This window comes from Lutra lutra, chromosome 14, assembly GCF_902655055.1.
Source record: "Lutra lutra chromosome 14, mLutLut1.2, whole genome shotgun sequence".
Taxonomy (NCBI): domain Eukaryota; kingdom Metazoa; phylum Chordata; class Mammalia; order Carnivora; family Mustelidae; genus Lutra; species Lutra lutra.
In genome coordinates this window covers 15896030-15910747 of record NC_062291.1, presented here as the reverse complement: position 1 = coordinate 15910747, position 14718 = coordinate 15896030, and the positions used below count along the sequence as shown (strand labels likewise).

Sequence of the window (14718 nt, the reverse complement as noted above, 5' to 3'; positions counted from 1 at the left end):
TAAATGCATTACAAGTCCACTTGGAAATAAATAAAAATGGTCATCAAGGGTCTGTGTCCGATATTAGGATCAACAGTAAATAGTCCATTTTGCTCAGAGCTCTGAATGTGAGATGGGAGTTTATGCGGCACTCAAACAGAAACTGTGTAACACATCATCTACTCACCCCTGCAAGGCTTTCTCTCCAAACCAGTCTCCTTTCCCTAAAGTTCGAAGAAAGACAGGGTCTTCACTGGGGGAGTCTTCCCGAGTGACGTTTACCTACGAAGAAAAACAAAGGTCTATGTCCACTGCACACAGTGACTGATCAAATCAACACTAACTGATGATGTTAATTCCATTTCTTCTTTTAAGCTCATGATGTCCTCATGAAGACCATGAGGACATTACCACTGAAAGTACCGAGAGGAATATCACAAATTTCCATGCAAACCACAAGAAATGTCCTCCAAATATTGTCATGCTGTTTCGAGTTGTTTTCAAGTAGTAATAAATTACTAAAAAATCTGAATTTCACTTAATTCTCATTCTGACCTCCTATGAGGCAAGCATGATAAAGAATTAAGTGGGCATTCCTCCAATCTTTTTTAGTGTGTTTCTATGTTTGAATTTTTTAAAATAGATGAATAACCTAAGATAGTGTGTATCGTTCTGCAACTTACACTTTTTCTCATGACATTGTTTTGTTGCTTATCCACACTCTTAAATAGAAATCTAGCTCCTCTACTTGAATGCGTCCATGCCATCTTTCTTTCCATATGTTTATCCATCTAATTCCTTCAGGTGAATGTTTAAATTGTTTCCATTCTTCTCTGCAGTAAGAATCTTTCTGTGCCCCTTGCATGCATGTCCCCTTTCCTCTAAGACAACGCCTGTCTCTTTTTCCCAAGGATCCACACTCCATTCCAAAGGCTACTCCCATGTTCATGAAGCCTTCTTATAGTCTCTAACCCACAACAGTCCTTAAGGTCTGCATGCTTCATTCAGAAGTATTTCATTTTTTAAAGATCTATGAATTACATGTATATCTTTTTCCTTTTTTACCATAAGAGTGTGCTTTTCAAAAATATGGGTTTATCTTTGATATTGTCTATGATTTATAAGCACCTAACAAAAGAGCTGTGAGTTATTGGAACAGAAAAGCTTCATTACCTAAATAAGATATCTGGGCCCATACAGGACTTTTGACCTGGTTGACAGTCCATGGAAGGAGAGTAATAATCTTTCTGTTGCATGAATGAAGACATAAATGTACCTTTGTGTTAATTTACTCCTACTTCAAGTTCTACTAATATTCATAATACTGGCTATGTTTCTTCTAGAATGGTTAAATAGTTAAAACTCACCTGCCTGGAAAATGTAATGAAGCAGAAAAAATTAATTTCTTAAGACAATGCTAGACACTTAAGCACACTTAAAAATATTATGCTGCAGGTTTCTGAGTTTAGAGAATGGATGACAAAGACCAGGATTTTTATAAGTACTAAGAATGTACGTGCAAGGTGGAGGGTATTAAATTACTATTCTCCAATGATCCATTCCATTACTTTTCCACACTGTGTTTCAAAACCATGGGGATGCAGGTTTTAACCCTCTTACACCAAGCTATATCACAGAGATGGTTATTTGCATGCCAATGAGGCTTTTATAAATGTGGGAAGAAATACACTAGCTCATTAATTCTCAAACTTCAGGGTAAGGGGTCTTATACAAAATAAAGGCCACTGAACTTCTCACTAGATACACCTCCTGAGGCAAGGAAAACAAAAGCAAAAATGAACTACTGGGACTTCGTGAAGATAAAGAGTTTCTGCACAATGAAGGAAACAATCAACAAAACCAAAAGGCAACCTATAGAATGGGAGAACATGTTTGCAAAGGACATATCTGATAAAGGGTTAGTATCTGAAATCTATAAAGAATGCATCAAACTCAACATCCAAAAAATGAATAATTTAGTTAAGAAATGAGCAGAGAACATGAATAGACATTTTTCCAAAGAAGACATCCAGATGGCCAACAGACACAAGAAAAGATGCTCAACATCACTCATCATCAGGGAAATGCAAATCAAAACTACAGTGAGTTATCACCTCACACTGGTCAGAATGGCTAAAATTAACAAGTCAGGAAATGGCAGATGTTGGAGAGGATGCAGAGAAAGGGGAACCCTCCTGCACTGTTGGTGGGAATGCAAACTGGTACAGTCACTCTGGAAAACAGTATGGCATTTCCTCAAAAAGTTAAAAATAGAGCTACTACAGAATACAATCCAGCAATCACAGTACTAGGTATTTACCCCAAGTACATAAAAATACTAATTCAGAGGAGTACAATGCACGCCAGTATTTATAGCAGCATTAGCAAAATTATGGAAAGAGCCCAAATGCCCACTGGTTAGCAAAGTGATACAGAAGATGTGGTATAAACATACAACATTATATTGTCAACCAGCAAAGCAAATGGAATCTTGCCAGTTGCAATGATGTACATGGAGCTAGAGTGTATTATGCTAAGTGAAATCAGTCAGAGAAAGACAAATACCAAAAGATTGCACTTATAGGTGGAATTTAAGAAACAAAACAGATGAACAAAGTGGAGGAAAAAGACACAAACCATCAAAAAGGCTCTTAATGACAGAGAACAAACTGAGGGTTGCTGGAGGGCTAGTGGGTAGGTGATGGGTTAAATGAGTGATGGCTATTAACAAGGCCATTTATTGGAATGAGCACTTAAGTGATTCATTACTAAATCCTACCGATGAGATGAATATTACACTGCACATGAACCAACTGGAATTTAAATAAAAACTTCGAAGAGGGGTGCCTGAGTGGCTCACTGGGTTAAGGCCTCTGCCTTTGGCTCAGGTCATGATCCCAGGGTCCTGGGACTGAGCCCCACATCGGGCTCTCTGCTCAGCGGGGAGCCTGCTTCTCTTTCTCTCTCTCTCTGCCTACTTATGATCTCTGTCTGTCAAATAAATAAATAAAATCTTAAAAAAAAAAAAAGAAAAAACTTGGGAGAAAGAAATAAAGGCTACCAGACTCCTATTTTTGAAGTTCTAATTTAAGTGGGACTGGGAAATCTGTATTTGAAAAGATTAATATAGGTAATTTAGATGCAAATGTTTTGAAGACCAAACTTCAGCACACATCAATGCATTGTTTTATTTCTGGGCCTCAGTTTTCTCATTTGTACTAAAGATTATTTGGCAGTCCTCACTACCAAAGCCAAAACAAAACAAAACAACAACAAGAACAAAAAACCAAAACCAAAACAGTCATTAACTAAGGTGTAATATACTATAAGATAATTAATTCAAAATCAGACATAAGGATATGTTACATAATTGTACCTTTTCCATCTGGTTAACAACAACAAAAATGATTAAGAAATTCCAAATGGCAGACTTATGCAAGACATGGGGAGATTTCAGTGGCTTTGGAAATATTCTTCACAAAAATGTTACTGAAATGCAATAACAGAGCTATAAAAAGTTGCACACCTACAGAATAGATTACTTTCTGCTTATATGACAAGTATGAAGGAAAACCTATCTGGATAATCCATATATGTGAAAGGATAAGCAGTTAAAAGAGCAAGAATAAAAGCTTTCCTTTTAGGTTGTAACGGCCACACTGTTACTTTGTATTTATAATGAATCATTGTAAATATGCACAGACACCTGGCATGGACACTTGCATCTTTAATTCTTTTTTTTTAAAAGATTTTATTTATTTATTTGACAGAGATCACAAGTAGGCAGAGAGGCAGGCTCCCCGCTGAGCAGAGAGCCCGACGTGGGGCTCGATCCCAGGACCCTGATCATGACCTGAGCCGAAGGCAGAGGCTTTAACCTGCTGAGCCACCCAGGCACCTCTGCATCTTTAATTCTTAAAAAAAAAAAAGTCAGTGTAGAGAAAGTTACATACACAGAGATAGCCTCTCTGACCTTGGCCTAGATTACTTATTCTTTTCCCTGAAATCTCAAAGTACTTTATAATCTACAATGCTATGGGAAAGAACTAGCCACAGAGCCTTAAAGATAATACTCCATCTGTTTGAACCTCTGTTAGCTCCTCACCTTGTCCAAAACCTGGAAGGCTGATCTCAAAAGAGGGTGTGTGTATTTGCATGAATTAAATGAGAAAATCTATGAAAAGCATCCTTCTAAAAGTACATGCTCGGGGCACCTGGGTGGCTCAGTCAGTTGAGCGTCTAACTCTTGACCTTGGTTCAGATCATGATCTCAGGGTCCTGAGATCAAGCCCTGAGTCAGGCTCCCCACCCAGCAAGGAACCTGCCTGGGATTTTTTCTCTCCCTCTTCCTTTGCCCCTCCCCCTACTTGTGCACTCATGAACACTAGCTCTCTCAAATAAGGAAATCTTGACAAAAAATATAGTAAGTGCTCAAAAAAGTTGGTTACTTCTCCCCTTTTCTACTTCACTCACCTACTTTGAAAATTCATGCATTTTACTGTAAAAGAAATATCCCCATCACTACTACTGCTCTCTCATTGTTGCTATAAAATGCTATTTAGAGCATAAGCTTCTTTACTTCTAGACAGATAAAAGAGAGTGTGTATTCTAATGTTCTTTTTACTTATCTATAGGCTAACTTTCTTTCTATAAGACATATATGTAGTCTCGTAATTTGAGTTTTTTTCGTAATTTGAGTTTTTAAAACTTTTTAGCCATATGCATAATTTTAAAAATTAACAACCAAAATAAAAATTAGATATTTTTAAAAAGATGTAAAAAATTGTGGTTTTTTTTTGAGGGACATTTTTTTTTATTTTTTATAAACATCTATTTTTATCCCCAGGGGTACAGGTCTGCGAATTGCCAGGTTTACACACTTCACAGGATTCACCATAGCACATACCCTCCCCAATGTCCATAACCCCACCCCCCTCTCCCAACCCCACTCCCCCCATCAACCCTCAGTTTGTTTTGTGAGATTAAGAGTCACTTATGGTTTGTCTCCCTCCCAATCCCATCTTGTTTCATTTACTCTTCTCCTACCCCCTTAACCCCACATGTTGCATCTCCTATCCCTCATATCAGGGAGATCATATGATAGTTGTCTTTCTCCGATTGACTTATTTCGCTAAGCATGATACCCTCTAGTTCCATCCACGTCGTCGCAAATGGCAAGATTTCATTTCTTTTGATGGCTGCATAGTATTCCATTGTGTATATATACCACATCTTCTTTATCCATTCGTCTATTGATGGACATCTAGGTTCTTTCCATAGTTTGGCTATTGTAGACATTGCTGCTAAAAACATTCGGGTGCACGTGCCCCTTCGGATCACTACGTTTGTATCTTTAGGGTAAATACCCAGCAGTGCAATTGCTCGGTCATAGGGCAGTTCTACTTTCAACATTTTGAGGAACCTCAAAAATTGATCTTTTACCAAAGTCTTCAATAAGTAATATCAGGGTGCATGTTTAATAAAAAACAATTCAAAAAGAAAAGAAAATGTTTTAGTACACATTCAGCAGGTTTTATAAACAAAGCAATGTTTATTGTGGGAGGGGTGGAAGCCTGGAATTTACAGATTTATGGGGAAAACCCACCTGGAGAGTGAGGGTTAGTGAGGTAATCATTCTCCTACCTCTGTGACTAATAGATTACAAAAGCCAAGGCATTCCCGAAACAGTTCCCCTTACAATGTTTTGCATGTATGACTCAAAAATTGGCTGTGTTATTCTCACATCAAAAATGCCACCTGATGCAGAACGAGGACACTTTAGGAACTATATCTGGTAGTTTGGGACATGTACTGAGTAAGAATGTCTCTTTCTGAACTTGAAGCTTGCCTGTATTCTTTGAGTCATGAGCTAAATTCAGTGTGGGCAGGATTTATGATTCCTAAGAGTCTGATTTGACCATCGAACCCTCTGTGTAACACAGGAGTAAATCAGTCTCTTTCCACCATGTGTTCTAATCCACTCTCCCAACATGTCTGTCATGAATCCTATGTTCATGATCCCCTTTCTAATGTTTGCAATTTAATGCATGTTCTTACATGCACTCACATCTCATTCCATGCATAAATACCATGTATTTGCCTGGTTTTGAGCTTTGTGAAAATAACAGCATTGCACACATATTCTTCTGCAATTTGCTTTTTTTGACCAGTGTTATATTGGAGATTTATCCAATTCTTCCAGGTTCATATACATAACTGTAGTTCACTTCCTGTCTTTGCATATTATCCCATTACATGGATACATTTTATATATATTTATAGATATTACCTATTATATATAATTAATTCTTCTACAGACGTCCCTATGTTTCTTTTAGATTTACAAAAATAATTACTGTTCTATCTCTTCATTTCTAGATATATTTTTCTTGACTTAATGCAATGTTTGAGGTGTCTAGTTCCACACTGCACATAAATGGTGATAATGTACATCTTTGTCTTGTTTTTGATCTAAAAGGAAGAGCTTTGGGGAGCCTGAGTGGCTCAGTCAGCTGGGCATCTGCCTTTGGCTTGGGTCATGGTCCTGAGGTCCTGGGATCAAGCCCTGCATCAGTCTCCTTGCCCAGTAGGGAGCCTGCTCTCCCTCTTTCTCTGCTCCTCCCCCTGCTTGTGCTCTCTGTCAAATAAATAAAATCTTTTTAAAAATTAAAAAAAGTATGCCTGGATGGCTCAGTGGGTTAAGCCTCTGCCTTCAGCTCAGCTCATGATCTCAGGTTCCTAGGATTGAGTCCCACATCGGGCTCTCTGCTCAGCAAGGAGTCTGCTCTCCCTCTCTCTACCTGCCTCTCTACCTAGTTGTGATCTCCCTCTCTGTCAAATAAAAAAATAAAATCTAAAGAAAAAACACAAATAAAAATGAAAATTAAATAAAGGAAGAGCTTCTCATGTTCCACTCTTATGTATCCATATACAGATAAAATTTCCATATGAAAATGGAAATTTTCATATTCAACACCAAATACCATGTTAAGTCAACTTGTTTAACCAACATGCTTAAACGCATGTTAATTCTAAAAAAAGCCATGTCGTTTTAAATGGCATTTAAGGGACAAGAACTTTTGAATCACATTTTTTTTTTTCTAATGGTAGCATACAAGGTATGTTGAATGGAATCAGAAAATCAAAATACATTCGAATTATTATTGGAACTCTGAAATTTTGCCTACCAATTCTGTTCAATTTTGGTTTAACTTGTGCATGGAGAGAGTACATTTTTGGATGTAACACAGCTACAGATTTTATAAAAGATATTTTTCATTGCTCTGTTGTGAATTCATGGATGTTTTATAGTTCATTGCTGGGGGAAGGGAGCGTCAAGTCTCCAGGCAACTGGAATATACATAGAACAAACTCAGCTTCTACCTGAATCTTTTAGATATCACTGCAAGCATAGTGCCCAAGTTGTAGGAAAATCAGTTTGTGTACATTTAATCGGGGAAAATAAGCATTTCAGAGTTTTCCTCTTTGTGTGGATGTATTTCATGGGAGAATAAAAACAGTTTTGTGGGGGCGCCTGGGTGGCTCAGCAGGTTAAAACCTCTGTCTTCGGCTCAGGTCATGATCTCAGGGTCCTGGGATTGAGCCCCGCATCCAGCTCTCTGCCCAGCAGGGAGCCTGCTTCCCTTCCTCTCTCTCTGCCTGCCTCTCTGCCTGCTTGTGATCTCTGTCAAATAAATAAATAAAATCTTTAAAAAAAAAAAGTTTTGTGCTTCAATAAATGTCTTGAACTGGGGAAATCCACTGGTAACTCTAGCCTTCTGTTTCATGTTTTACAACGTGTTCCAAGGAAAAGCCAGTTCAATTGAAATAAGGAAACCATCTTCTCCAGGGTTTTTCTTTGTTAAGTTTTAAAATACATATGAAAACAAGTTTACATCTGTATACCTAAAGCAAAGCATACAGATTCAGAAAATTCCAGCTCCACAACTTACCTGCCTGCTAACTTAAAGGCACTCTTGTTACTTTTCTCTCCTCTTCCTCCCACAGGACTTAAGTTTCTTAGTCCTGCTTCTTAGGACCTAACTTACTGATTCTAATATGTGCATAATAGAATAGAATATACTAATATACCATCTATTAATTATCATATAATTCATGTAATTAAAAATCATAGCAGCTAAGTTGTAGGACATGAAAACCAGCCTTAGAAAAATCTATGGGTAGTTAAAAAAAAAATCCTGACTGTATAAAAAGCATCTAACATATTCTTACTACTTTTTTCCAAGAATCCCCAGGGTCCTCTGAAATACTGCCAAGGGAACTGGTTCCTGTGGTGCATTTCCTCACTATTTCCATTTACCCATCTTACAAAACTCATAAAGCAGCACACTAATGCACCTGTCTGCAACTGAAACCGGTCACAAATAGCAGCTTCCTTTAGGTAGTACTTGAAATTTACCATAATGGTGTAATCACAAAAGTCTGTCAGAAATTCATCTTAAACGGATAAATGTATCATTCCATGATAGCAAAGGATTAGCAGTGTAATAAAGAAAAAATAAATCCAGATTGTTGGGACAAAAAAAAAATTCCCCTGTGACCTACTGAATCATTTATAACCATGAGGATTTTCAATTTCCCCTGATCCTTTAGTAAATGTTAAGAAATAAAACAGCAAATGATAAAGCTTCAACACCTTACACATAAACCACACAATGTCAAGGTTCCTTAGCCTCTAACATTGGAAAATTCAAAATACAGTTTTAAGTGTAACTGTGGTCAGTCGTGTCAGTTCTTGATGTCTATAAGATGCTGGCACCTGACATTTCTCTCTGTCTTGGGCTTTCTGCTATCAGTCAAAAGAAAAGGTATGAGACAAGCACAAAGAAAGCTGTCTTCAGTTTACTGTGACAAGTCGCTGGTGTAAACATTGACACATTCGTGATTCAAAATCAGTCCAGAGAGGATTATTGAAAATGTGATCCAGTAAGATTTATAATCTTTCACCTATCCTGTCTACTGCAGCACTGTACATCTCTCTTTCCTATTTTAGTAGGAGCCATAGAGTCCTAGAGTCATTCATATCTGTTAAGTTAGAAGAAAGAAGTTTACTTACATTTTCAAAAACTCTTCAATACTTTTATTTATTTACCTTTTAAGTTATCTCCACACCCAACACTGGGCTTGAACTCAGGACACTGAGATCAAGAGTCACATGCTCTACCAACAGAGCCAGCCAGGTGTCCCTAAACTTACATTTCAAAGTAACAATTATACAGATGAAACTGCTATATAAACCCCCTTCCACTGGCATTTCCTTTCCTATTGCTTCCTGGGTTTAGTACATCCAAATTCCTCTTAAGCATGTCTTATGGTGAAGCAGAGTAGGTTCTAGTCATTAGTCATAGGGCAAGGACATTTAAACACAAAAATAACTGTGACTTCACTGTTGCAAGAAATGAAAGGAATTTGTTGGGAGTATTAGAATATTCATCTATACAAGTCTCCATTTTCCAATTCACTTAATTTATTATTTCATTTTAAATAAAAGTTAAAAGATTTAGAATACTGATAACTGAAAAATAATACAAGTGGATAAATTATGATAAATTATGGGTCCAGCCCCTACTTATCCCTTCCCTTATAATTTAAGGCTTCTAATAGTTTCTCAGTATAAACTCAGTATTTCTTTACGAAGTCACAATAAAACATCAGTGTATTTATACCTTTTTGTCATCAGAGTGCTAAGCAACTTGGCTAGGGACACTGAGACTGATAAGTTTCCTAGTGGGATTCGTACTTGGGCTACCTGATTTCAAAGCCCGGGTGTTTCAAGATAGTAATGTTCCTGCTCCTAATCACTAGAGGGAATTTTTTTGGATTTTGGTTTTTCTTTTACTGCTGAGGAATTTTAAAGCGACCTTAGTCTTTTTCTTGTTGAATTATAGAAATTATGGAAATATTCCCATTTATGCAGACATATCAGCAACATCTAGGGCCATGGTTATTAAATTACAGAACACAAGCTATTCTCTGGCCTTCAGAGTTACAGTTTTTCTTCCTCTGGCATTATTTTCGGGAGATCCATTGTCAAATATTTCTCTCTCAAGACCGTGTGCATCTCCGGGGGTAACTGATGTACCCCAGACCCCCTGCCCCACTGTGTATGCCCTCGTGCTGCAGGGGCTTACCGTTCCTTTGCTGATGATAAAGAAGGTGTCCCCTCTCGCACCTTGTCTGATGATATACTCCCCGTTCTCATAGTGGGTCTAAAAAACAGAAACAGCAACAGAAAAAAAAAAATTAAGAAGGGAATAATATAACAAAAGCTCCACCCATCTCTTCAAAGTATCAGCCCTGCAGGAACTCATTCATCCCAGTAGAATTTTACCCAATGCCAAGAATCCATTATGATTTAAGAATGAGTAAGAGTCAATGAATGAAGTAATTACAGAGAAATCATTTTTATCATGCTCATGTTTAAAACTATTTTGTTAGTGCTATTTTTTCCTGGATGATTATATTCAGCTCTTTACATTCATTCATTTTAATAGTTGGATAAAAATATTCCTTTCTGGGGAGCCTGGGTGGCTCAGTGGGTTAAGCCCCTGTCTTTGGCTCAGGTCCTGATCTCAGGGTCCTGGGATCAAGTCCCGCATTGGGCTCTCTGCTTGGCGGGGAGCCTGCTTCTCCCTCTATCTCTGCCTGCTGCTCTGCCTACTTGTGATCTCTCTCTCTCTCTCTCTCTCTCTCTGTCAAATAAATAAATAAATAAATAAATAAATAAATAAAAATATTCTTTTCTTCCATCAACTGAACATGAACTAAAACAGCGGAGCTGATAAACTGGTCTATCTGTACTATTTTATTAGTCCTTTTCATTTTTAGTATTCTTGTAATGATTGATAAGATTTTTCTTTTCTTAAGAAATTACTGTGGCATTTCCAGATTTTATTCTGAAACAAGGATGATTTTTGGTGTGGGTTAGATGGCCCTAGCTACTTTTTAAGGAACAACTTCATGCTTTAACATTCTTATTTCAGTAATTTAGATTTGGCCCTGTCAGATGGAATGTCTTCATTTTATGGACGGAACTCTGGTCCAGCAGCTGTGAGCTCATCAACTAGCAAATGAGGAGGAAGGTAAGGCAGCAAGAGGATGATCACAGTCGGTGCTGGGATGTGGTCACAGTCACTGGGTCCATTCCCAGAGTAAAGATTACTTCTGTAATGAACAAAAGTAATTTCTCTAAGGCGACGTGGGAAAAAACGTATATTGCTGGGTCAGGAGATGTAACAGAAAAATGAGACTGTGCCATCTGGCCACATTCTTCTCTGCAGCTTAGCAAGGGAGCCATTTTGGGGGAAAGAAAACATTACTTTACACACTCCTTAGGAAACAGATTTCATGGTTTGCATGCAGTAGCCACGAGGACAACAGCTGTGATTTGTCCTTCTATTTCAATACCATGTCTTATTTACTGTTAAAACCGCCTTTTTTTAGTACTTGACATTGAGAACAACCATATCTTCCTTTGCTTATCTAGAAAATTAACATACTACCTAATCTTACCTTTTTTTCTTAAATTCATAACGTTTTAAAAATAGAATTATAGAATGCATATTTTTCAACTGATCTATTTCATTTAACAAGATACCCATGCTCCTCTGTCACTTCTTGCTATTTGGGAAAGGAAAGATCTTTAGGACATGCAGGTGTGAAAAGCAATAACCACAAGAGTTTTCTTTCCTCTATCAATTCCACAAACATCTCTGTGTGCCTCTGAGTCAGGCCTGATTATAGGCACTGATGATACAAAGATGAGATACAAAAATCTCAGAGCAGTACCATCCACTGGATCTTTCTCTCTGAGGGTGCAAATGGTCGATAACCACATGGTGCAGTACAGCACTCTCTAGCCACAAGTGTCTTCTGAGCAGTAAAATGTGGTCAGTGTGATTAAGAAACTGAACATTTAAGGTCAGTAGCTCACACATGGCCAAAAGCTACTCTATTAGCACAGGTAGTAGCTAAAGCAGACAAGGGAGGATTTATAATCTGTACTAGGGTAGGGGGCAGGCTGGAGCATCTTTCCCCACTTGCCATGAATGGTGCTCCATTAATAAAATCCAGGACCTCTCTCTTCCCTTCCCCACTCTACACCAGAGAACATTTACAGGTCCTCAGCTAGATATGGCCGCCTCAGCCCCTAGTCTCTTGTCAAGTGGGGGTGAGCTCCCCACAGAGGCTGACATTCTCTGTGGCTTCTCCAGGGAAAGCAGAATGAAGCTGCCTCTGCTGGGCCTCTGCCCCAGGGCAAGGATATCCACTCAAAAACACCCAGCTCAGTAAGGTTGTTCTGATACCTAAGCCACATTCCTGTGTCTAGATTTTTATCATTGGTAACAATAGTATCCTATTAGTTCCATTTACCTCAGTCTTTGTCATATTTCTCACTTGTTTCCTCATTCAAAACCTCTCAAAACTTCCCAGACAATCCAGTGTTCAAATGCTATATTTTATGTCAGTAGGGCTTCTATGCTGTCTGTTGTACTGTCTCACTCTGTTCCCAGGGCTTCCCCATGGAGGAGATTCTTCAGCCCCAACAGAAGTATGATGGGGGCACCTGGGTGGCTCAGTGGGTTAAGCCTCTGCCTTTGGCTCAGGTCGTGATTTCAGGGTGCTGGGATCGAGCCCTGCATTGGGCTCTCTGCTCAGCGGGGAGCCTGCTCCCCCCACCTTCTCTGCCTGCCTCTCTGCCTACTTGTGTTCTCTATCTGTCCAAGAAAGAAAAAAGAAAGAAAAGAAAGGAAGGAAGAAAGACAAGTTGCAGCTTACTGAGCGGCAGAAAGCCTCTCTGAAAAGAAGAGAATTAGTAGCTTATTATGCCCACATAATAGTAGCAGAAATACTATTATTTTGGAAAAAGTAGAAAAATGCAAATAAAAAAACCAAACTTGGAAGAATCCTTAACTAGTCTGAGTCATTCTTCTTACTTTCTCCTCCTTAAAAACATATTCCCACCCATATGATTGTCATTTCCTTTCAGAAAGCCAAAATTATCAGTACCATATTAAAAAGTATGAAGGCAAGGGTTTCTCAGGCACACCACCACTGACATTTGGACGCAGACAATTCTTTTTTTTTTTTTTTAAGATTTTATTTATTTATTTGACAGAGAGAAATCACAAGTAAGCAGAGAGGCAGGCAGAGAGAGAGGAGGAAGCAGGCTCCCTGCCGAGCAGAAAGCCCGACGTGGGGCTCGAACCCAGGACCCGGGATCATGACCTGAGCCGAAGGCAGCGGCTTTAACCCACTGAGCCACCCAGGCGCCCCGGACGCAGACAATTCTGTTGCTGGGAGCCATCCTGGACATTCAGTTCGAGCTGTAGGATGTTTAGTGGCTTCTGTGGCCTCTACCCACTAGATGCCAATCGCAGTTGTGGCAACCAAAAATGTCACAAGACATTGTCAATTACCTTGCTGGGGGCAAAACTACTCCCCATTGCAAATGTTTGCACTAAATCTCTTGTGGTTTTCTGGATCTGAAATAGCAATTTATTATTTTTCTTGATACTCTGTGCTAGATGAATCTTTGACTTCCCTCAGTGTCAGCTTGGATCAGTCTAATGCCTCACTTTTGGGGTGAGCATTTGGTGCTGGTCTCACACCCATGACTGTCAGTTCTATTCTCCTCCACACGGGCCTCCCTCTATTGGGTTGCCTAGTCTCCTTCATCGCAGGGTGGTCTGGGGGAGAGTCACCTTCTTATATGGCAGCTGGCTTCCAAGGATGCCAAAGCAGAAGGTGCCAGGCTTTCCCAAGGCTCAGACTTGTGCATCTAATGAGTTCAAGCAGGTCCCAGGGCCAGTCCTGATGCAAGAGGAGGGGACTGCCAAAGGAGTGAACCCAAGAAGATGGTATGCATCAGGGCTATGAAAACACAGTCTCCCACAGACTTTAAGCTTCATACATATGAAACTGAGCTCTTGACCTCCTTCTTCTAGCCCTGCCTCTCCCATGCCTTCCCTGTATCAGTGACACCAACTGTATCCTTCCTGTACTTAGCCAGTCATCTTGGAGTCATACTGAACTCCTCTGTCTCCCAGGCCCACCACTGTCAGCAGCCCCACTAGTCCACCTTCAGGATACATCCAGAACTCAGTGACTCCTCCATCTGCTGCCACGGATGCCATGTTCTCCTGCCCAGTCCATGCAGTCCCCTCCTGACTGGGATATCTGTCCTACCTGACCCTGTAGGTCCCCCTTCCCACCTAGCAGGCAGGCAATTCTTAAACACCCAGTCAGCACCTGCTGCTCCTGCGCTTACAACCTTGCAGGGGACCCTCTGTGCCCATGAGCACTGAAGCCCCACAGAGGTTGCAAGGTACTAATGGCTTCTGCTTTGTCACTTCATGGACCTCGCCACCCACCTCCCTCCCTTGCATTATGTCTGTTCTCTTCACACCCCTTTTCCTGATGTTCCCTGAATACCCAGACCCATCTCAGAACCCCTGCACAGTCTCTTCCCAGTGCTGAGATGTCCCTGCACCCCCGAGAGCTCAGAAGGAGCTATCTCAGGACAGGAAGGTTTGCAGAGGGCTGAATGACAGGAGTGTGGGTATCAAGGAAGGCTGAAGGTTAAGGAATCTGAAAGGAGGATTAACAGACCCTGCTGAGAGCTGGGGCAGTGGCTATTGAGAAGGAAGGCTCCCCTGCCAAGCCCAGCCTAGTTCAGAGGGAGCCTGACCTCTCTCTTCTCTACCCTCTGGTATCCAA

The 14718-nt window shown here is 39.8% G+C and overlaps 1 protein-coding gene across 2 annotated transcripts in view; it reads right to left on the bottom strand.

Moving 5' to 3' along the window:
- PRKG1 (protein kinase cGMP-dependent 1) overlaps nucleotides 1–14718 on the bottom strand; it is a 1261510-nt gene that overhangs the window by 213552 nt on the left and 1033240 nt on the right. For both annotated transcript variants that reach the window (XM_047703632.1, XM_047703631.1), the window contains exons 6-7: nucleotides 10131–10208; nucleotides 167–261 (exon numbers count right to left, since the gene is read on the bottom strand). In XM_047703632.1, coding sequence (XP_047559588.1) covers nucleotides 167–261; nucleotides 10131–10208 — 173 coding nt within the window. The remainder of the gene's footprint in view (nucleotides 1–166; nucleotides 262–10130; nucleotides 10209–14718) is intronic.